The sequence below is a fragment of the Belonocnema kinseyi genome, chromosome 3 (assembly GCF_010883055.1).
Source record: "Belonocnema kinseyi isolate 2016_QV_RU_SX_M_011 chromosome 3, B_treatae_v1, whole genome shotgun sequence".
NCBI classification, from domain to species: Eukaryota; Metazoa; Arthropoda; class Insecta; order Hymenoptera; family Cynipidae; genus Belonocnema; species Belonocnema kinseyi.
This window is the reverse complement of record NC_046659.1, coordinates 25,968,937-25,994,271: the sequence shown is the minus strand read 5'-3', so window position 1 is coordinate 25,994,271 and position 25,335 is coordinate 25,968,937. Positions and strand designations below refer to the sequence as shown.

General features: G+C 35.1%; 1 protein-coding gene across 3 annotated transcripts in view; it reads right to left on the bottom strand.

Annotated features, from left to right (window-relative positions):
* Positions 1–25,335, bottom strand: part of LOC117170373 (zinc finger MYM-type protein 3) — a 212,376-nt gene that overhangs the window by 80,542 nt on the left and 106,499 nt on the right. For all 3 annotated transcript variants that reach the window (XM_033357129.1, XM_033357128.1, XM_033357127.1), the window contains 3 exons: positions 21,655–22,008; positions 20,736–21,580; positions 20,404–20,627 (listed from right to left, as the gene is read on the bottom strand). In XM_033357129.1, the coding sequence (XP_033213020.1) occupies positions 20,404–20,627; positions 20,736–21,580; positions 21,655–22,008 (1,423 nt within the window). The remainder of the gene's footprint in view (positions 1–20,403; positions 20,628–20,735; positions 21,581–21,654; positions 22,009–25,335) is intronic.

Genomic DNA, 25,335 nt, shown 5'->3' with positions numbered 1-25,335 from the left:
ACTTATCAATGTTCGAAGAATACATTATTTATTGAGTAAGCATTTTTTCTTTACATAATAGGTCATATTTCCGAACCTAATATTCTTATATACAAAATACTACTTTATATTGATAATTAGATGTTTACAAAAATTTGTATATTAATACTAGACATTTGTGCGTTTTTCAGAAATTTTGAACTTTTTGTCACTTTTCAAGCAGAGCAGAGCAATAATTATTTCAAGTTAACAAAAGTAATTGTTTACACAATTCCTTATTACGGTTAATTACATTTTCTTTACTTAATGGTAACATTGGTAATAATATTTAATACTTGATTCAAACTTGTATTAATTATGAACTCATTAAGTAGAAAGTTGCGAAAAAGTTAAAAAAAATTCAGAAAAAATCGCAACTTTCTAGTAATTATCTAAGAAAAGATAATTATAAACAATAATAAATTGTTGAAATACTTATTTTTGTTACTTTGTATTAATTATTACTTTTATAAGTGAAAACTCGTCAAAAACTGGAAAATTAACAAAAATACGCAACTATCTAGCAATACTATAGGAGAAAATAGTAATAATTTACTTAGACAATCATGTTTGTTAGATTTTAATAATCATTAACAAACTTTAAGTGAATAGTGGACAAAAAGTTTAATATTTCAGACGAAACCGCATCTTTAATCAATTATTTACCTCACTATAATTAAAAATGGGACAAAAATTGAACAATTTTGAAAACACTGTAATTGTTGTCTAGCATTATTTTAGGAGAATATTATCACAAATAAAATATTTTTTAAACAAATATGTTTGTTAACATTGATTAAAGTAGTACCACTTAATATAAAACCACTACTTAATAGAAGTTTTATAGACCTGCAACCGTTTATTTCAAAATTTTTTCGTATCTATTATTGTTTGCGAGAAAGAGCAGAAAATTATATCGTATAAAAAAAATCTCTGGGCCAAAAAACTTATTTAGTCCGCATCAAACGCAGAACATCTTTATCTTGATCCTTAAACTTGATCTTTATCGAAGTACAAATTCAAAAATAATTATACATATTCAATGTATAGTATGTGTGGTAGAAAAGATAACTATTTATTTAGCCGTGTTTATTTTTTAAAGCCTCTCCTGCCACCTACTCTACACACTTAAAAAAATGTAGGGCCTACCCACTTGTTTTTTCAAAACCTCAAGCTTCTGTCAAATTATGCATTGTTAAGAAATTTTTATAAATATAAAAGATTTAAAATAGTTGTCACCTTCAGAATGTAATGAAATACGTTCTAAATCTTATTTCAATGTCCATCCATTATCATTAAGGTGGTCTCTTGCTTTAGACGTTTCGAAAAATCGATTTTTTAATTGCTTAAATAAATGTATAAACTATCCACCAATATACTCAAGAAGTTACAGTAGCAAATTCTAAGTATTTTCGAAGATACAATGCCGAAAGCAGAGGAGCGTCGACCATGTGTGCGTGTGCTCGGTCAGACTAGCGCGCGTGCTACACTTCTCGATCTTCTGTTTCGAATTTCAACTAGAACCAGATAGGACCCTGATAAGGTTTTTCGAGGCTAGAACTTGCCAGTAGTGTAAACTGTTTGCTGGTATCGCTCACGGGCAACGGCACGAGAGGGAGAACAAGCGCCAGGCATTTAGCAGCAAGGAAGATAGTACGGCTTGTAGACTCGAGCAAATGCATCTGAACGACTTGTTTGAAGAAGCAAAAGGACTGCTATGTGAACCAGGAATAGCTGACCAGCAGATCATTTGTGTAAGTAACCAAAAATTTATATTCTCTCCTATTGAAAACTTTGGAGTACGTTTTCTCCAGTTTTTATTTTCACAATTTTCCTAAATTAGCGACCGTGAAAGCAAAAAACTAAACTATCTGTTAAATAGAACCAAAGTTTTTTCTCTTCAGTATTTAATTCTCTTCTAAGTGAGCTAAAAGAATCATTAAAAAAGTAGTTTTAAGTAAATTTTATCGCACGTAGAAGTGCTGTTTTCAACAAGAAATATAATAATAAAAAAAAATGGTTCAAGCCTGAAAAAAGTTACCATTTCACGATTTTTTGTATTTTTTTCTTATTTCACCCAGAAGAAAAATATATGCTACGTAAAATTTTTTTTCAGGCAAGAATTACGAGCCGTATCTTTCCGGCCAATTGGAGACTGCAGGGGCAAGGCGCTCATGGAATAGGCTGACGAATTTGCAGTAATTAATTGTTTCATGTTGAAATATTGTTTATACTTTTAAAATCAAGATTAAAGTATACTTAAAAATCAAAATCTGCGACCACGGCTAATACCTAATATTTTTCTGATTTATATATTTTATAATGTATATATTTATTTATAATGATATACTTATGTACCTAATTTTTCAGTCAAAAGCGGAATAAGATCTAGATCTAATGGCTCTTATAACATCACTAGTGAGTGTGAGGGGGGCGTTACGAACAGTTTTGTTGCAAACACAATTCTTGCAAGAAGGTGGTGACAGTCCACGTGTAAGAAAAGTGACAATTCGTGGATTTACGTGGTAGGAATATACCTGGGACTACGAACTTTTTATCCGTTTAGATAATACCTGCGAATCTCGGTCAAACTGCTACTATGCAATACCCTGATATCTCTCTTTTTGAATACGCGGGGAGCGTATTCAAGCTTCTGACAATTCTATGGACGCCATTTTAGTACTCACTAAAATTTCAGATTCTTTTGTTTTCCTAGTCAACAGTTCGAAATTCGTTGACTAACAGCTGTCGGTGCATTTTGCAACAATTTATCTTTGAACTGGTCAAAAATTCGAGTGAAAAAACGTAATTTTAGCACGCTTGAAACCCTTGAAACCCAATGCTAAAAACTAAATAGAAGTTTGACTGGCAGCTCCTGAGTGGTGCCAAAGTTGACTGGCAGAATGTCAAGCATATAAAAAATGACAGGATGAAAATTAGAAGACATTTGGAAGACTAATAATATCTATATTTTCATAATATATGCCCACGTGGGCAAAGTACGGGGGGAGGGGAGTGTCAAAATTCCCCGGCTGTTCGCGAGGGGGGGGGGTCAACAATTGGTGAAAAATTGTCCACGTGGTATATGGATGACCCCCTTTTCCCAACTCGTCCTACTGCTAAAGCAAGCGTACGCTTCACACAAATTGAGCTGCCGGGGCGAAGAAGGGCACATAAACGTATTTAGCTGGGAGTGAGAAAGAAGACCTCTGGAGGCTTTCAGAAACATTTTTTAATTTTAATTTTCAAAGACCATATCTAGATGTAGAATTTCATTGCGCATCTTTTTGCTCCTACGCAAAAAGTTGTAGATGTTTCAGTTTTCTAATTAAAGCCAAAAAACTGGCTCTTTTTGTAAAAATTAATTTTGATTCGCTTTTCACTTTAACTCATGCTTAGTCAGTCAGTTTTAAGGATTTTTCAATCAAATTTTCAGGGAATGTAGTTTGAAATGTCCTTCGACGGATAGAATAAAAGTAATTCCAAAATATATTTTTAAAAAAATGTTAATTTTTTTCCCATGCCTGGCACTTATCGGAATTCCTTAACTTCCAGCGTTTCGTTTATCGAGCGAATTATGAGAAACAAAAATCTTTCAGAGAACAAATTGTTGAGAACAGAACAAAGAAGTTTCCTGGAAAATTTTAGCCTAATCGAATTGATATTCAAGAAATTATTAACGTCTGAAGTTGATAGCGGTTAGACGACCCGCGCGCGGGCTGAAGGGACAGTCTCAGAAGCGATTCGTAATGCAATTCACCGGCGCCAAAAATAAAAACTAATCAAGTAATCAGGTAATATCAAAGTGTTATGCATAAATGAATATTAGTGCATAATGCAAAATAATGTAATCATTTAATATTATGTACAATAGAATGGTTTTTATTTTTAAAACAAACTGTACAAAAGTAAAAGAAAACATAAAGATCTAACCGTGAAACATCGAGAAAGTAAATTTGTTTTTCATTGCTGCTGTAATACAGCGTATTATTATTTTTTTATGCATAATATTTTAATACTACCTGATTACTTCATTAGTTTTTATTTTTGCGCCTATAAACTGTATAATAATTCAGATCTGAGATTCTCGCTACAGCCTGCGTGTGAGTTGACAAGCCGCTATCGACTTGAGACGTTAATAATTTCTTAAATATCAATTAGATTGGGCTGCAATTTTTCAGAAAACTTCTTTGTACTGTTGTAAACAACTTTCTCGCTGAAAGTTGCTTGTTGCTCAAAATTCGCTCGATAAACGAAACGCTGGAAGTTAGAGAAGGCCGATAAGCGCCAGACAACGGATTTTTTTTTAAATAAATTTTTGAATTAATTTTGCTCTATCAGTTGAAGGACATTTCAAACTACATTCCCTAAAATTTTTTTAAAAATCCTTAAAACTGACTGACAGAACGAACTGAACTGAAAAACGAATCAAAATTAATTTTTACAAAAAAGCCAGATTTTGGCTTTAATTAGAACACTAAAACAGCTACAACTTTTTGCCTGGGGGAAAAAGATGCGGAATGAAATTCTGCATCTATATATCGCCTTTAAAAATTAAAATTGAAAAATGTTTAAGAAAGCTTCCACGGGGCCTTTTCACTCCCAGCGAAAAAAGTTTATGTGCCCTTCTTCGATTCAGCAGCTCAATTGCGCTTCGGCTGTTAAATAATTTGAAAAACTTGCTAGACTTGTATACTATTGCTAAAGTAAAAGCAGAAAGGACAGAAATCTTACATTCTCAACGCTAAGCACCAATTCATCAGTGACAATATCTGCGTCGTAACACACCTTAACTTAAGAGATAAGTCGATTTTAGTTTTATCTGGCGTTCTTGTAATGTTCACCACTGTACTTCGCCATTGGATGCTATGTGCAGATTATTAATTATAACCTTGTGAATATTTTCAATTGCATCAATAAAGATCTATATTATTATTTTTATACAAAAAAATCTGCCCGCTTCGCGAGCACATTCTTATCACTTGGTTCGCAAGCAAGTTTGAGCGCGCATTGGGCACGCGACTGTAATCGATAATGTATTTACCTCACGCTAGGCGCTCGATTTTTGTTCATAGGCCGTTTAAAACTAAAGGTGAAAGCATCGACAATAGTAATTTGGTGATTGTAAATTCTCTTTTGTCAAGAAAATATTAAAAGTTTTTATGATAATCTTGTAGGGCATTTAGAAATAAAACTTTTTCTTCTCTTGCCTTTTTTTCATATCGTCCGTTATTTGGCTTAAAAGCTTCATTTTCGTATGCTTTTTGGAATTTTGTAAATGCTTTAACTCTGGTAATTTTTGGTTTTATGAGATAAGTCATCAGGATAAATTGTTCAAGTTTTTGAATACTATAAACATCGGTACAGAAAATTTTTGAATTTTGAAAAAAGTAGTCCAAAAAACCTACACAAACTTACACAAACCTAATACCTTCTCTGATGAGAATGTGAAAAAAATAACCATTTTTTTCCTCTATTTTTGGTAAAAAAATGTAACCGATTTATTTTTTCTTAGCTTGTTTCGTGTGTCGAAAAATTTATTTTTTGTATTTTCAACGTTTTTTTATAAATAAAACAAAAACTACATGTCCTATAAAAAAGTGATTATTAACAAATTTGTAGATATTTTTTTGCATGCACAATGTTCGCCTTATCATTTTTTTCGTATCTTACATAGTTTGACCAAAAAATGACATTTTTTCAAAATAGGCCCAGAGATACAGCCATACACATTTGATGAGAATGTAAAAATGATTTGTCATGAATAATTTTTTGATAATTATGTTTTTTGGTTTTATCGTTTTAATCGTACAAAATTGCATAAAAAACGTAAAAAATTAAATTTTTTGAAACCCCACACACGAGGCGAAAAACAAATGAAAAGACAAACGTTGTGATAAGAATGTGCCACGCAAATTTTTTTACTGTTTATGATGTTTTCCCTGGTAAAGCCAAAACTACGCATCCTATTAATAAGTGGTTGATAAAAAATTTGTATACAAATTTGTAGATCTTTTTCAAATGCACAATTTTTGTGTACTTATCTTTTACAGTATTTGGCATAGTTCCGCCAAAAAATGTAATTTTTGGATTTTTCATTGTTTTGTATGCTGACAAAATTTGAATTTTGGATTTTTCAAGAAAATTCAAAAAATTGTTGTGATAATCTTGTAGGGCATTGAAAAAGCAACATTTTTCTTTTTATGACTTTTTTCCATATCGTGCGTTATTTGGCTTAAATTGTTCATTTTTGTGTGCGTCTTGTAATCTTGTAATTCCTATAACTCTGGAACTTTTGATTTTTTGAAAAAAGTCATTAGGATAAATTATTAGACTTTTTGAATACTAAGCATAACTACACAGAGAATTTTTAAATATTAAAAAAAATAGTCTTAGACATATTCCAAATGTGCCCACTTTTTGAATTTTTATCAAAAATGGCTGGTTAACGAACTTCTAATACGAAATCTAATAGCTTCTCTAAGGAGAATTTAAAAATAATAATATAGATCTTTATTAATTAAATTGATCTGTATTAACTTATTATTTATATTATCTATATTTATAAATCCATATGTTGTTTCAAATTTTTTCTGGGGTGGGCCCGGTTTTTGATCATTGCCGCGGACTAAGTCAAGTGACTGAGGAGATGAGGATGTTATAAGGTAATTTAATACCATGTTTGAAATCTTTTACGATTATGTTATAGGCACAAAATTACGGTGATAGTCTAGTGTATAGTTCAGCTTTTACCGCTGTTAAACTTAAACAGCGGCCCTGAGCGTTGGAGGTGACAACAGTCACCTCTGGATGCTTTCTGAGAGCTACCATCTAGTTACCTCTGGATGGTTTCTGAGAGATATCAATACCTTAATGCTTATCCCAATCGATTCCAGTTTCTTACACTTCTCCAACCAGTGCTTCACTCTTGCATCCCCTTCCCGCACAATTCACACATCCTTGTCTCCCTAGAAAACCAGAATCTATTAAAATCCTTCATGCACCCACATCTCCTCCACTTTATAAGCTCTTGACTTCCTTTTCCTCCTTTCTCACATAAATATTGCGATCTTTCCCTTGGCATAATCCACCCATAGTTCCTTTTGAACCTGGACTCTCTTATTCTCTCCTCGCCTAATGACTTCCCTTTTCCATGCTGTTTTTCTTAACCATCTCATATACCTTCCTTCCTCGTGCCTCCTTCTCACTTCATCCATCTGCAGTTCATTTATTCTAAAATACCTTTCCCTTTCAACCCCCATCTTCCCACTCACTCTCCTGTTTTCCTTCTCTCACCAACACTCCCTAACCAGCTTACTTCCCACCTCTTCCAAAAATTTCTCCTCATATTTGCGTCTTCGATTTCCGCTATAATCCCTAATTCGTTATCCCTGTCTTACTCCTGACAACATAAAAAGCGTATACCTTACCAACGCTAGTTTCCACTTTAAATACCTCACCTGTATCCTATTTCCCTCCTCACTTCCCTTCCACCCTCATACCACCGCTCCATAAGACACACATCACTAGCGACTCAAACAACTTTATTCTCCTTCCAAAATCATCTGCGAACCTCTTTCTCAGCTATCAGATCTGCTTCGTCACTACATTTGCCCTTCTACTCCTCCTTAATATGACCATCCACTCCCCCATTCCTCTGAAGCAGGAACCCCAGGTGCAAAAACTCTTTCACCTCCTGCATCGCCTTTCCCATCCGCTCACATCTCCTAAACCTCATACCTCCTTTTCTGAAAACCATAACTTTGGACTTTTCCACATTCCACTCAAACCTATTCTTATTCAGGTATCTTCTCAACCCCTTCTTCCTCTCATTTAAGACCTCTTCGCTCTTTGCCAGTAGAACTATGTGATGTGCATACGCGAATGACTATGTCCTAACCATTCCACTCTAAATCCACCTATGACTGCGGCCGCTAGCTTACATTCCATATCCGCAATTAAAATCGCAAAATCATCATTTTTCACTCTTTAAAATCTATCTAAAATCTTTGACATAATTGAAGTCTTGGTGAAACCTTTAAATCTATCTGAAATCTTCGAGGAATATTTTTAATCTTTGTGAAATCTTTTAAAAAATCATTAAATTTTTTTGAAATCTTTGAAAATATTTGGATATATTTTTGAAGTCATTCATATCTTTGGTAAATGATTAAAATTTCTGTGAAAATTTTTAAACTTAACCAAAATTTTTAAAATCTTTGGGTAATCATTGAAATCTTTGTGTAATCTTTGAAATCTATCTGAAATCTTCCCGAAATATTCGGAAAACCATTGACATTTTTATGAAACTTTTGCGAATTCTCAAAAAATATTGGCGAAATATTTTTAAAATACATTTTGGTAATATTCGTGAAATTATTGAAATCTCTGGAAAATTATTGAAGTCCTTGTAAAGGCTTCTAATTCTATCCGAAATCTTTGAAATAATTGGACTCATTCAAATTTTTTAAATCTACCAAAATTTTAGATATCTAAGCTACAGAGAAACAACAAAAAAACATGTGAGTTTTGGCAAAAAATTGGGAAAAAATCGAAGTTCTTTAAAAGGCCGTAACTCCTAGACTATCAGTGATAGAACTTTTTTTTTGGTTTTTACGCAGAATTTAATTTAATCAAATTTTTTAAGAACACTTTTACCTCTTAAATGAACAGGAAACTTTTATTCTGTAAAATGCAACTCGAACGAAAGAGAAATGTTTACTAATATCCTGAGTTTGAAAAATTATATCTTTTTACCACAGGAATATGATTTCATGAATATTGCAACAATCTCAAAATATAAATAGATAATATATTATTACATTTTACTTTATAGTAATAAACAAAGGAAATGTATAAGCGACACAGCTGTAAATACGTGCGTTAGAAGATCCTGAATTCAAATAATTTTGACAATTTCTTTGTAAAGTGCAAGCTAACATTAAAAAAATGTTGAAATCATTGCTCTTTAATATTTATAAAAGTTCATACATTGAATGTGAATATATTGCAATACAGTAATATATTGTATATAATGCAATTGCCTCTTTTATTTCTTATTGCAGAGAAATTAAATAGTTCAAGAAATAAGGCGTTAAAATTCTCTATTGCAAATAAACTTGTAAAGATGAAAATTTCGCTGAGTTTTCTCTCACAGAAACGGGTTATGCAACTAATCGTTATGCGATTAATCGAAGATTTATTTCCAACTTTCTTCGAACAAAAAATTATGTACTTTCCCTCTTTTACTACTAATTGATTAATTATTTAAATTCCATATTACTTCATTTAATTTTAAATTCAGTCGCCCTAAGGCTTCTTCCGAGATACTACGTATCAACAATACTGGATACCTCCCTTCCATTTCAGAAACCGACCACCACCGAAGCTGAGTGGAGAGACTGGTGTTAGAATTCAAACATGTCGCCAACCATTAACTTATTTATCAAATTACCATTTAAACCATAAAAAAGGAATGATCTTCTCAATGTTAGGCAGAGCTATACAAGTTTCAGAACCTGAGTTCCATCCTAAAAATATTGCCTTAGTTACACAAAATTTATTGAATAACTACCGTAGCAATTTGTTTTAAAAACCATAGATCAAAGATTAAAAACATACAACACCAACATCTGACAACTAAACAAAAAAATTTATTAAAAAAAAAAATTAAGCATCCATACGATTTTTTCCATAAAAAATAAATTAGAACAAACTTTACTACATATACCAAAAGATCCTACACCAAAGTGTGAAAAAACAGACGTATATATCTAAACATCGATCAGTTCTAAACCGACATCGGAAAAAGACACCACTATGTAAACACGCCAGCGAATATGCACATAAATGTTACTTTAATGAGAAAAAAGTTAACATTTTGGGAATAGAAAATAATTATCACAATAAAAATATTATGGAGATTTTTTATATTGTTAAAAATAATAACTTAGTAAACTTACAAACAGACACAGATAAATTAAGTGTAATTTATCATTATTTTATCGAAGCTTACGGTTAAATTCATTATCTTACTAAACGAATCTGACGAATGTGAATTTACCTGTTTCTAAAGTTTACTTACGGTTTTTGGAGCAGCATTCAAATGTAGCTTTATATCAATTTTTTACACTTATCATTATTTTATACAATAGTCACACAATTTTTTCACCTATTTGGAACAGTAAAATATAAAACAACAGTGAAAATACCAAACTCAAAACCATTAAATACAAATTTAAAAGATAACTCCAAATATCTATTTCGCATTCAGTGAGCTTATGAACACACTAAAATTAGTAAATCAAACATGTATTTCAGACAAGAGGCACCGTTTCATTCTTTTCCGAGTCCTATGTGAACTTTGCTGCAATTTTTTCCAAGCGTCGTGCTGTCCCAACGAACCTTTCCGAATCTTTCCGAATTTCAAATATTCCACTTGCCCAACTCTCATTTGCAATCACTATAATAAGTGTTTTATAAAATTCAATTTTTGTACGGTAAAAATAATACACTATGAAATATAAATTGCACTGAGCCATAAGAAGCGTCACTTTTATCCATTTTAATCTTTACAATGAAAAAAATTTTTACTGAAAAAGTAACTAAGCCCAAAGACCTTTTTACTGATAGCACTGGGAAGCACTATGGGAAATTAGGAGTATTCGAAATTTGTTGTCATTTCAATCAAGAATCTTGGGAAGAGCTCTGACAGCATCTCTATTCGAAAGGCGAACAATTTATCCTTACGCTTTTTTGACAGAACCAAAAATTAACACAAAATATAGCATTTACAAAATTCCAAAAACACGCGAAAATGAATATTTTAAGTCAAATAACGCACGCTATGAAAAAAAGTTAAGAGAAGAAAAATGTTGCTTTTTGAACGCCCTACACGATTATCATAACAACTTTTTAATTTTCTTGAAAAATCTAACACTCAAATTTTGACAGCATGAAAAATAACGGAAAATCTGAAAATTAAATTTTCGGTCCAATTGGGCAAAATGCGGTAAAAGATGAGTAGACAAAAATTGTGCATATGAAAACCATATTTTTATGAATGTGTCTGTCTGTATGTGGGGCATTATCCCTTAACTTCCCCAACTTTAAAAGTCATGTCTTCCGATTGCCTTTAAGTTGTAAGAGTTTTTTTTACCTATATGATAGTATTATGTTCACCAATTTATAGACTTTTACCACCATCTCTCCTCGAACTACAGGGGGTGAAATTTGCATTCCCCGGGCAAAGCGGGTATTTTCAAATGGTCATAACTTCCTTTCTACAAATGAGAATTGAATTTTCCTTGAGTTATTCCTGAAGGGGTTTTCATGCTCTTTCATTCTGTGAAATGTACTGTTTTTAATTTTTTAAATTTCATAAACAAATTGCCATTTAAATTGTTTATTTAACGTTTTCTACTCTTCGGTCAGTTTTTATTTTTTTTAAAGTATTTTTAAACGAAAGCTTAACTTTTTCCCCATAAAAACGCTGTTTGGCATTTTGGGACTGAAAATAGTTATGTAGTTATGCGAAGATATCCGAGCGAAACCCTTCCTCGCGAGCTCGGACTGGTTGGCCAGTCCTACCGAGGACTTGGTTATATGCATGATTCTCTAGCGAAGTTCCATTCAATTTATCATCATTTATTTAGTTCACTTTTTTCACGCATTGTTCGCTTCTCTGGACATGAGACTTTTTGACTGCCTTCGGAAACAGATCATGTTCTGTTCCCAATGAAGTTTTTTTCAGTTGCAATTGTTTCTAGTTTTTTGGTCATCTCTATGTGATCTTTTTTCGAACTGAAAATAATTACTGTTTTCCTTGAATGATTCTTAGCCCATTCGAATAACTCCACCGCAGTTAGGATTGGATGCTGTGCTCAGCGCTGCAAGCTAGCTTTTGCCGCAAGTCACTTCAAATTTCCACCAATCCCGTCACCTGGATCTTTTCCATTTGCAGTTGCCTGGAAATGTTTTTCTGAAGAAATTCCAAAATCTTTTTTTTTATTTAAAAGATTTATGAAGGCATATTTATATTAAAAATGCTGCGCATTAAAAGTCTGTCACATAATAAATTTTGTTGACAATGCTGAATTCCTTTTTGAGATACTTGCTGATGAGCTTTTGAAATGAGAACACAGCTACAGTATCATGACTTAAACAATCTCAGATGATTGCCATGCTAAAATGCTACAGTTCGTTTCCAACTTTGTAATAAATAACTACTGTAAATATAGTTGCCTAATTATTATTTTAATGAAAAGATTGTGCAGCATTTTGAATGATGAAAGCATAACTTTCAGCAAAGATTCGCATTCGTTAAAATGATAAGCGTCAGCGGGTTCATTGCACATGATTCCTTCAAGGCAGTTATGATAATCGGACAATTGTCTGCCAGTTCCCTCAATTAAATGTTTAATATCAATGGCATTCAACATTAATTTTACCTTTTCATGATAAACGCAGACAGACACATTGTGAGTTCCACTTGCTCCAGCTAAAAACATAGTGCTTTGGTCTTAGTTGTGCGAATTTTGAAAATCTAATCTCAACATTTTCATGTAGGGCTACAAATCTGGCATACAATTCTGAAAGATTGCAGAGAGTCAGTCTCTTCTGTACTTGCTCACGAGTACCGTCCAGTTTTTTGACAGATATGAAATCTTTCTTACCTGGCATCTGTCGACTACTCTCGTCATCTTCGTAGAAGTTTATTACCAAATTTTCAGTTTCTTCTGCTAATTTTAGTCCTCGCTTGGCTTCCGGAAAAGTCAAAACTCCACTTTTGGCAACTAACTCTTTCGCTTTTCTGGCTTCACGTTCAGATGCACCGAATTCTCGCATGACTTGTCAGCGACTCCAAGACTTAGGCGCAAGGGCGAGTTAAAAATATTTTCTGAATATCTAGTGTCCTTCTGCTCTAATTTTTCTTTTATTTGATTCAGGACTTCGATACTCACTAAGTGATTTTTATCATTGCATCCTTCTTTTTCATTTCTCATTGGCAAGCAAAAATCTGTGTCCTCGTTTATCTATTCCTCTATATTAATACCAGGCTCTTCTATAACTCTGGATGGCTGTAAATTGAGAGTTCTACATTCTTTTCTACAAGCACCACATATTTTACTCCCTTTCCGCGAATCAGGCAAAACTATTTGCTGATTTTCCGTTAGAATCCTATGATCAATTTCTCTTACATGTTTCTTCTTACGCAAAGGATTTGCACATCTGCTGCGAAAACTTTGCATCGAAGACATGATCACCGCTAAATGAGCATGAAAAATCTTTAGGGATGTCACTTTGCTTCGAAAGCAGCGATTCGCCTTTAAGACGAACTTATAACCTGAAATCAATGAACAAAAACACCAGAAAAGAAGGATAAACAATTTATAAGTGTATACAACTTAGAAACAAAAATGAAACAAAAGTAAGCACAGAAAACACACACAGAAAAATTCTAAACACTACACGGTGGCTGCTTTTACTCTTCAGGAGACTGAAGTCAGAGTAAAGTAACGCAGTGCAACGTTTTGCTTGAAGCCAATAAACAAATGACAGTCTATGTGATTGCCTTTTGTTTCTTGGTACAATATGAGAAGCAAATGAAAATCTATGCACGTGAATGTCTTTTGTTTTTCGGCTATACATGAGACCAAGTTTAATACAGCCAAAGAAAGAACGAATCCTGTATAATTTGTTCATATGAATAGTTTTAACTATTGTTAATTGATTTAAGCCTTTCACAAGTCTGTTTTATGTGACGATAATGATGAAAATATACAGCAAAACCTAAAAAAAATATTATGGAGGGGCAAGGGATGAACGCTCTCTTAAAAAATAATTGTGTTCCCTAATTTGTTTATAACTATATGCCAAAATTTTCGATGCATTAAAAACCGCTAAAAATAACTTTTGGAAAGTTTCTGTACCAATGAAAAGTATGTTTGCATGAATCGGATTTGAACGAAAGAACGTCGGTTGGTGAGTCGGCTGGACTGGCCGACCTGTCCGAGCGCGCGAGGAAGGGGTTCGCTCGAATATCTTCGCATAACTACATAACTATTTCCCCTCCCAAAATGCCAAAAAGCATTTTTATCGGGAAAAAGTCAAGCTTTCGTTTGAAAATATTTTTAGAAAAGAAAAATTGCCCAAAGAATATAAAATATTAAATAAACGTTTTAAATAGCAATTTGTTTATAAATATTAAAAACAATAGGTTTCACAGAATGAAAGAGCATGAAAAACCCTTCAGGAATCACTCATAGAAAATTCAATTCTCGTTTGTAGAAAGGAAGTTATGGCCATTTAAATATACCCGCTTTGCCCGAGGGATGCAAATTTCACTTATTGTAGTTCGAGGAGGGATGGTAGTAAAAGTATATAAATTGGTGGGTATACTACTATCAAATAGACTAACAAACTCTGAAAATTTCAAGGCAATCGGAAGATGACTTTAAAAGATGGGGCAGTTGAGGAATAATGCATGTCTGTCAAACATGTCAAACATGTCTGTCTGTCTGTGTGTCTGTTTCCACAATAACTTTTGAAAAACTGAATTAATTAAATTGGCATTTACTACCCTCGTTTATCGTCCTAATCTAAAGGTGAAGTACGTAAGCCAGCCATTTTGGATAAAAATTTAAAAAAATGAGCACATTTTGAATATTTTCGAGACCACTTTGTTCAAAATTCAAAAATTCTCTGTACGGATATTCATAGTATTCAAAAAGACGAACAATTTATCCTGATAAATTTTTTTCAAAAAACCAGAAATTACTAGAGTTATAGCATTTACAAAATTCCATAAGCATGTTATGAATTGTAATAATATACATAAATGGAAATGATATACAATTTGAGGCACAAACTCGAGTGCGAAGCAGGAGACACGTGATGAGAATTTGTTCATTAAAGCCGAAGGAGCTTTAAAAAAAGAGAATTCACAATCACCAAATTACTGCTGTCGATGCTTTGACCTTTAGTTTAAAAAAGTCTGTGCACAACTGTGGGGAATATACAAGGACCGAGCACCTAGCGCGAGCTAAATACATTATCGAGCGCGAAGTGCGAGAACCAACAGTCGCACGCCTTAGGCGCGCTCAAACTTGCGAGCGAAGCAAGCCGTGCGCCCAGTGTGAGATGAGCTGCCAGACGGGCACATTGTTTAAAAATTAATTATGTTTTTCATGATTAAATCGCAAAACTATGTATCCTATCAAAAAGTGATTGACAACAAATTTGTAGATCTCTTTCAAATGCACAACTTTAGTCTACTTACCTTTAATCGTATTTTGCATAGTTTGACCGAAAAATGTAATTTTTGGATTTTCCAATTTTTTTTTATACTGTTAAAAATTGAATTTTTGATTTTTCAAGAAAATTCAGAAAGTTGGTATGATAATCTTGTAGTGCATTCAAAAAGCAACACTTTCCTTCTCTTAACTTTTTTTCATATCGTGCGTTATTTGCCATAGAATGTTCATTTTCGCGTGTTTTTTTAGTATTTTGTAAATGCTATATCTCTAGTAATTTTTAGCTTCGTAAAAAAAGTAATTAGGATAAATTTTTCGTCTTTTTGAATACTATGAATATCCGTACAGAAAATGTTTAAATCTTGGAAAAAGTGGTCTCAATAATATTCAAAATATGCTCACTGTTTAAATTTTAATCAAAAATGGCTCGCTAACGAACTTGACCTTTAGTTTAGGACACTAAAAGAATGTATCGAAGGCCAATCTAATAGAATTATTTTCTTATAAGTTTTCGTGCTCACAGAGAGCCAGACACAAAGAAACATTCGTAAAAACCTGTTTTTTCGAATTAAGAGGGTCTCAAAACGTGGACATTTGAAAAAAACTCTGGGAGTCCAATTTTACACAAATCTAATACCTTCTCTGATGAGAATGTAAAAAAAGGTTTCTTAATATAGTAATGAAATTTTCCTATTTCTAGGTTTTTAGGAAAATTCTTTATTTGACCGTTTATTTCCAATAGAGAATAAATTACAATGGCACACGTAGGAAACAATTCGAAAATTCTATTATTTGGGATTAATATATTTATATTATATTATATTTGGGATTCTATTAATGGGAAACAGGTGAAAATTCGGAATAAGCTATTGGGACACTGCGACATTAATTTGGAAAGAATCGGAAAAGTTTAGAACGAAGGAAACGCAGTAGGACACTTCGGCAAAAGTTTGAAAAGGCGTCGGAAGCCTTCAGAAAGAGAAAGCGTTCGGGAAGAAACGGAAGCAAAGTTCACATAGAAATGATAGGTTACTTTTTAAAGAATCTACTACGTAATCTAATTACTATGAGTATTGATTATTAAAGACTTTTGTAATACAATTTTTTCCCCGTAGACAAAATATTCCAATTTAAAAATCGTTCATTCCCTAAAAGCCCCTGTCTGTAAACGGAGGGTTATGGAAAATTAAAAAATATTGCAAAACAGAATAAATTTGTTCTATATTTCTGGAAAAATGTAGAATGATTTTATATTAAATGACTAATGGGGTCGATCTACGAATTTCAGGTAATATATTATATTTTTAAATAATGCAAAAATACTGAAAAGCTTAGTGCATTAAATATTTTTGTTGAATTCTTCATTTTTGAGAGAAATGTATGCACCTTAATGATAATGTTGTGATTTGTGCTTTTCGAATCTTCGCGTCCTATTATTATTATTGTAGTGCACATGCTCGTACACGATTGGAAACTGAAATTATACTTCGCACATACAAATGCTCTAGGACTCTACTGCGTAACATTAAACCTGCTTTCCTCGTCTTTTAAACCGCATTTGTAAATTCTACAATCATAAATGAAGGGTGTCACGGATAACCGTTAAGTGCACAGCACACTGGGGTTGTCAGGAAATAATTTTTGAATTGTTTACACCATTTTTATTTAATGAATTTGATTTAATATGACAGAACGGGAAAACTAATGGCACCATTCGATTCTGCGGGAAAAATTCTGGTATCGGAAAATTTTTTGCTCCACTCAATTTGTCATGAAGTATAAATATAACTTTTATCTCATATAATTGATTATTTATACTATTTAACTCATTGCGTTCGTAAAATAATGATGAAACACGGAAAATGTAATAAAAAATACAATTTTATTTCATACTTTTTTCGTGTTTTTTTATCAAAAAATTTTTGATATTGCTAACAACGTGCGTGTATATTTCGAGGTTATGTGTATTACAATTCACCCGAGCGTTACTTCTAAACTACACAATATTTTTGGCCGAAAACTTTGGACTTACAAATAAACATAGTAACTAATCTCCCGGAACTCACCTTGTTTGCAGGCAATCAAAAAAAGTTTGTTTCATAAATAATTTGCAGATTATCGAAAAGGCAGAGATGAAAAACGACGTAACATCAGAATAATGCATGTTGAAATTATCAATTATAATTGTTTGGTCTAACCTCGGATGTTCATTTGTCTATTATCAGTCAGTTGATTTTAGACCGCGTTACGTCAAACATCTTTTGTATTTTGCGTTAATAAATTATTTTGTTCTTCCTGTAATATGCGTCTATTTCATATACGCGTGTTAACTAATCTTTGCTAAAAGGTTATTGGCCCAGAACGCACTGGAAAAATAGAAATTTTTGCTGAGATCGAGTTATTTATTTATTTTTTTTTTTTTTATTTTTTTTTTTTTTTTAGATTGACTTTGATTTCGACAGGGTTCGTAAGTAGATCGTCAGGATGAACGCGACCGGTTTAAGATTCGAAGTGCTCAATCAGGACAATTACGACACATGGAAACTTCAAATGCGTGCAATTCTCACCAAGAACGATGGGTGGGGTTATGTGAGTGGCAGAATTGTTAAACCCGAGGTTGTATAAGGCAATGCAGCATCTCAACAAGAAGCAGATAGATGAGATAGATGGGAAGACGCTGATCTGAAAGCGCAATCGGACATTGTTCTTGCAATCAGTCCAAATGAAATTAAGCAAATAAAAAGTTGTACATTCGCGCGAAAAATTTGGTCCAAGTTAGAGAACATCTATCAGTCTCAGGGTCCAGCGCGAAAAGTTATGCTCTTAAATCACTTGATGTCCTTGAAAATGCGAGATGGTGACGATGAACAAGAACATTCTAGGGATTTTTTCGATACGGTAGATAAGTTGGCAGAATTCGAAGTTGAAATCAATAAGGATTTATTGGCTGTCTTGCTTCTGCGTAACTTGCCGGAAAACTTTGAGAATTTTCGGTGCGCGATGTCGTCAGGTGACGAATTGCCGTCTCTTGAAACGCTTCGAATCAAAATTTCGGAAGAATTCGATGCTCGAAAAGAAACAAGTCGAAATCCAGTACAGAATGCGATGGCTGTGGGAAAATTTAGAAACAGAAACAAACCCAGCATATTAAAGGAGATAAATATGAAAATGTGAAAGGGGATTCGAAAATGAAGTGTTTTAAGTGCTGTGAAATAGGACATAGGGCGAAAAACTGGAAGAATGCGAACAAGCTAACAGGACATTCCGCGAAGGGTGCTGAAAATGTGAATCTGTTTGCGTCACTGGACACGTCAGAAGTCAAAGTTTTTCAAACCGGAAATAGCATGAATTGTGATGCTTGGTGTTTTGACAGTGGGTGCACATCCCATATGTGCAAAGATGTCCATTCGTTCGCGGAAATCGATCAAGAATATAATCGAGGAAAGTTAGGTCTTGCTAGTAGCAGTGCATCTACTGAAATATTGGGAAAAGGCACTGTAAAAACCGTGAAGAAAGTGAATGGTGATAGAAAAGTGATAACGTTGAGTGACACTTTGTACGTTCCAGACCTGCACACGAATCTCGTTTCAATTGGGAAAATTATTGATAAGGGACAGAATGTCCTGTTCCGTAAAACCAAGGCAGAGGTCATTAATCGCGACGGGAAAGTATTACTCACTGCCAATCGTGAAAACGATTTGTATTTTCTCCGAGATTTAACTGGTCCCGAGTGCAAGAACATGTTTGAAGCAGATGTCGCAGAGAGGATTCCGAAGAAAAATTCTCTAGAAGACTGGCACATTCGAATGGGGCACCTGAATATTCAATCTCTTCGTCAGGCCATTAGGACGGGCTCCATTACAGGAATGCAGTGTTTGTCTCCAAGGGAAGATGTGTCGCGCTCCTTTTCCAAAGGCACCCGAAAGAGTGACAGAAGTGGGAGAACTCATTCACTCTGAAGTTTGCGGTCCGACGCGTGTTGCTTCACATGCAAAGAAGTGTTATTTTGTCACTTTCATTGATGATTCGTCCAGATGGTGTGAGGTAAAATTTATCAGCCACAAGAATCAGGTAATGAATGAATTTGACATTTTCAGAGCTTTGGTGAACACGCTATTCTCAACAGTATGGTAAGGATTTCCATAAGACTTACGCACCAGTTGCAAGATTGAGCTCTATACGAACGACAATTGCTTTTGCAGTGAAAAACGGTATGCATATTCGACAGTACAATGTGGCAACTGCATATCTCAACGGCGAATTGGATGAGCAAGTTTTCATGGAGGTACCAGATTGGATGGAGAATGATCTAAAATACATAATCAACGAAAAACAGAACCAGGATCAATTGTTCAACGAAGCCAAGACCATGTTGAACGAGTTGACTCAAGGCAATAAAGTCTGTCTTATGAGAAAAGCCTTGTACGCTCTCAAACAGGCTGGTCGCGCTTGGTACAGACGATTTGACAGGGAATTGCAGACTTTAGGTGCGAATCCAACGAGAGCGGATCCTTGTGTTTATTTAAGACACGGGAAGGAAGATTTGGTGATTATCGTCATTTATGTCGACATTCTGGTGATGTCTAAAGATCAGAAAGAAATTTCACGATTCGGACGTGAATTGTCGGATCTTTTCGAAATAAAGGACATTGGGGATCTAAACGTTGTTTGGGAATGGACTTTGTCAGAAACGACGAGAGAAATTTTTATCAAAAATTGTTAAATTTTTCCGAATTTTCATCTATCGATCTATATTTCAAGAACGTTTTCTCGCTCTCCTGCATTTTTGTTTCTTGTTATTTAAATGGTTCTGCCGTCATGTCCTTCTACTGAAGGGTAAAAACTAAAAGGTTTCAAACCTTGTCCCAAAACTGAATAATATTAAATCTTAAAACTTCATAAATTGAAGACTCTAGATTTAAAGCTTTCAAAATTGAACAATTTGAAATTAGGAGTGCTTAAAAGAACACCAATCCAAATTAAAATCATCGTCTAACACGCTTAATTTTATGTTATACCAAGTTAAATTCAAAGAGATTGAATAGTTTTTTACGAAAATGCCCTCTTTTATGAAAACCAATTTGAACAAGAGTATGTGAAATAAATTAAAATATAAGAACAGAGAACTTACCGTCATTTTCAACATGAGTTTCGGCCTGCGATGATACGAGCGATGGGGTAATAGTATTTGGTGTCAAAGCAGCTTCCAAATCCACTGCTGGTTCATCTAATTCCCCTGTCGCCATTTTTAAAGCCATTTGTAACATGTCTTCTCCAAATGTATTATTCGAATCAACACATTCTGGACTGTAATTGTCTCCATGTGTATTATTATGTCCCTCTACAGGCGAGTCTCTGAAACAAAGATTAGACAAAAAGAGTAAGCTTCCTTACCATTTTTTTTTTGACAAAAAGAATAAACAGTACAAATTGTTGAAATAATTGTTGCTCTATGGTGCACACCTGTTTTCATCAACAGATTCCGAGTCACTTTCAGTAGTCTTCTTTTCAGTGGCAACCATCTCTGCCATCATAAGCAATTCAGCTTCAAAAGGGTCTGACGGCATTTTTTCCTGTATCCTTTTGATATCCTTCATTATATCTTTAGCACTATTTCTCGTCGTTGGGACAAAAATGGGAACAGGAATTGGCAGGGGAAATGGCGTTGGAACAGGAAACGGCATATTGTACATCATTATAGGAAATGGAACATAAATTGGCACAGGAATAGGAATAATGGTCTTTTGAATTTCATCAGTTTGCGTTGATTTTGTACAAGGATGAGGTCGCACAGATACACCCTTAGTGTGAACGAGAGGTTTACACTGTGTTGACCTATTGTGAATGTTTACTGGGCTAGGTGGTCTTGTGATGATCTGTTGTTTGTAAACGATTTGTGTCTGACTCGAGACAGTTTGAACAGTTAACGGTGGAACAACTGTACCACCCGCGGTACTTGGTTGAGAAGTTGGACTAACTTGACCGTTTCCTATTGATGCTAAACTCGTTACCGAAGATATTACGGGCATAATTTTCTTGGTTTGAACATCTGGCGCTTTTGGAGGTGTCGGAGCGATTGCCCTGGCAGGTAATGTCCTTTTTGGCACGCCAGTAGGGACAGGATGATCGTCCCCAGATGGTATTGTAATAGGAGATTTCGTATATTGACTTTGAAAGTTCATCACGCAATTATAGCAACAGAAATTGCGTATAGTGGCGTCAGACATCGTTAAGTGATACTGGGCTTGCGAAACTTCTTTACAAAAATCACATTTTATCCTTCTGGCTGACACCGCATTAATTGAAACCTGTAATATTTTAAAGTACTGTTTAGTTGTCTGATGGATAATAAAAATTAGTTTTTTAGAATCAATTAGCTTACTTGATACAAAGTCAAACAGTTTAAACTGCACATCATCATCACTTGCCCAGTCTTCAGTTCCTTCTTAATCATATCGAAGTTGTACTTTTTCACTTTGCACCAACTACAAGGAACGATTTTTCGGTTGGTAATAATGAATATATTTAAGCATGTCTTGGTACAAAATGTGTGAGCATCGTTTTCGTAGAATACAACAAAACTTTTTTTGTTGGGTAGTTCAAAGAACTTTTTGCATGTTGAACATTGGTCAGGATCCACTTTGTTCACGAACTTGAAAGCTGCGAAACAAGGATCACTGCATATGGCTACAGGAACTGCTCGGTCTATTTGGACTTCACAATGAACGATTTTTTCCTGCCAAAGAAAATTAAGCACTTTATCAGCATCTATTTACTTCAAAGCAATTGTTACAAGAACTGGAGCATTTTCAAACCAAAAAGTTAGATTCTTGAAGAATGATACATTTCTATTGTAACATGAATTTTTGAATACCCCAAAATAGGGAGTGTCCATATATTATCTAACACTTGAAAAAAATGGGGCAGTTAAATACCCATACAACGAGCATCGCGAATTGTGATGTCCCCGTAATCCTGATGGTTCCAATGATCATAAAAATCTAAATAGATGGACAGAAAATATATTCAAAAATGATATGTAATGACAAAAAGCATCGAGCTTTAGCATTTTATAATATAAACTATCTGTAAATTATGATGTAAATTGAAGTGGAATTTCTATGAAACCTTTCAAAATAAGACATATTTGAAATAAACTTAATAATTACATAACACTTCAGTAATCATACACAAAAACGCAAATAAAATCACGCACGTCTACGATCCACGACCTTGAAGAAGAGTGTATACCGCCATACACTGCCATATAATTAGGAATTTGTCATAAGGACAACCGAAGGATTACGCCGGGAGCGGGTGCTAATCTGAAAAATTGCGCCCGCTTCCAGCGAAATTGCGGTAAAATTTCAGCAATAACCACGTCTCACGACCGTGAGATGGGTGGTTACAGTCTGTAACAGAATCAATACGACGATCCGGCAAAAGCTTCGAGAACCCTAAAAACACGAAGCGACCCAAGGACTACCGCCTTCTGCATTTTCTCGCAAGTGTTTTAGCATATTGTTGACACGCAGGGATGTTTTTCAGGCTTTTAACGAGTGAAAGCTTGGCACCTACAAGAGCGCCGATGATAAGGACAATTAGTTTAATAGAATATTCCGTGTACAATCGTCGAAACTCCCTGATAAGGTCTTTACACCTCTCTTTCTTTTCATTCTCCTTGGCTATGATGTTCTTGTCAGCTGTTGATGTAAATTCGATAATGAACATGGTTCGCTTCTCGAAGTCAAGAAAAACCATGTCAGGCCTCGAGTATGCAACAGAAACAATTGTCGAGAATATAAAGTTCCAGTATATGCGGCACTTCCCATTCTCACCAATTGACTCGATTTCCCTAGGAGCATTTAAAGGAGCGATATTAAGGTTAATGCCGTAAGAGTGACAGAGATGGTAATAAAGCACTCTTAGTGCCGCATTGTGCCTTTGGATGTAGGTCGTTCCGCATGAATTGGACAACTAGATATTATGTGATCTAAATGCTCGGGGTGGGCATGGCACGCCCTGTAGCTATTATCGGAAATAGCTTGGCTTAAACTATGGCGACGGTGTGTTAAGGTGGAAATGACACCGTCTTGGCATGCCAAAATGAAACCCTCTGTACCAGACTTCAACCCGGGTTATTTAAGGAAAGCAAACGTTAGCTCACACGACATTGACTGATCCTCCACATTTCTGCGGAAGAAACCGTGCATCCTATTATCGAGGAAATGTTCACGAAAGTATTTCTCTCTGCTTTTCTAATAGGGGGTTTCAGCAGTGAGTACTCGAGATAGATGAGATTTTATGCATTTCGCTCACCCCTAATACTGAAGTTAGGTCCGAGTGTTTCAGCAGCCGTGAAGGGTGAGATGTACAGTCACGGATCAGAAAACTTAAGATGCATGCTTTTGTTCATGTATATAACCTCTCTTGTCCCGATATCAAGGGATCTGAGCCTGTTCTTCGTCCATGGAACCACTACAAATGAATAGAGTACTACCGGCACCGCAAGCATGTACGTTGCAGATACTTTGTTCCTCGCCGACAGTTCGGAAGACCAAATCTGCCGGATGAAACGGTTGTATCTACTTCGGAGAGTATCCTTTATAGATGTCACATCCTGAATGCGGCTCTGTGGCACGCTCAGGTATGCATAAGTCTCTCCAGCGCAAAGGTGTCGTATAGCGCTTCTATCGACGAGCTCAGGATCTGCAGGGATGCTATTAAGTTTTCCTCGCTTCAAATAAACCTTGGCGCATTTGTCTAACCCAAATTCCATTCCAATTTTCTTAGTATATCGTTCGACAATCCCTATAGCTAGATTTAGTTGCTCTTTATTTTTAGCATAGATCTTAAGATTGTCCATGTAAAATACATGAGTAACCTTGTACTTTCGATCTATAGGTTTGCCGCAAAAGTACCCGTCGGAATGGCGAAGCGCTAGAGATCTGGTATTCCAAAGCGGCCTCGTTGTTCATACATTTCTTGCCACACAGGCTCAATTGCCCGAACAATCCTATCATTTAGGATAGCTGTGAATATCTTATACAGTGTGTTCAGACAAGTGATTGGCAGTAGGTTTTGATACAATCTGGTACCGGAACGGAATAGTTCTTCACCCCTCATAATATTTTTTCACCTCCTCGGTAGAGATGGCTGGGCATTCTTCAATAAGGTGTTTTGAGGGCATTACACAGCTCCTTGAAGCTATTTATATTTTCTGAGTCCTCGTCCAGTCTATGCTGCACATCGTAGACTACTCTTGCAAATACTTCGACCTCCTCTTCGACCTCGACAGTCACTGGAGGGTCTTGGAAGAGTCGAGATAGGTCAGAAAAACTGTTGATTTTCTCTGACCCACCTCTTCCTCCGCTTTAGACTTCTCTTAGCGCAAGATAGTATCCGTGTTCTCTCAACAATATGCTGCCTGATGGCCAGCAGCTTGGACTCGTTAAGTGTGTGATAACGGGTCCGGAGTTCGCGCGCGAACTGTCGAACCTTGGCGGTAAAATTCCTGCCAGATGTGATTTAATCAATCAAACACTGAATGCGGGACGCGTACTGTCTTGCACAGCCTATCTATCGCATTGAATCCATCTTCAATGGCTCGCCCAGCTCTAGAGTGGTCGGCATTGTTGGCCGACCCATTGTCGGGAGCCCTGGGCGTTCTGTTGTTTTGAACCGCACGCACAACAACTATGTTTGGTGTTGCCATTGTTGTTCTAACGAGAAGCTAGGGAAAGGGGTTCTTCCATCCTTGTAGAGCCCTGCATGCAAGAATAAGGCTGCGTACTCCAAGAGGTCGCCCAGTATCCCAGAGTCACCGTTCTAGACACCTCACCCAGGTGCCATTCAGCTTTTGGAACATTTTTCACACCTCCTCTTGGGAGTTAATTCCTTCGGGACAACCCGTGGACAATTGTCCGCGACTGCCTATTCATTTTTGTTGTCATTCAGCAGAAACCCTTGGTACAGGGACCCTCTATCCCCAACCCAAGGACGCGTTCGGTGGCTTTGTCATAGTCTCTTTGATTTGATTCTAGGAGAATGAAATCAAATTAAA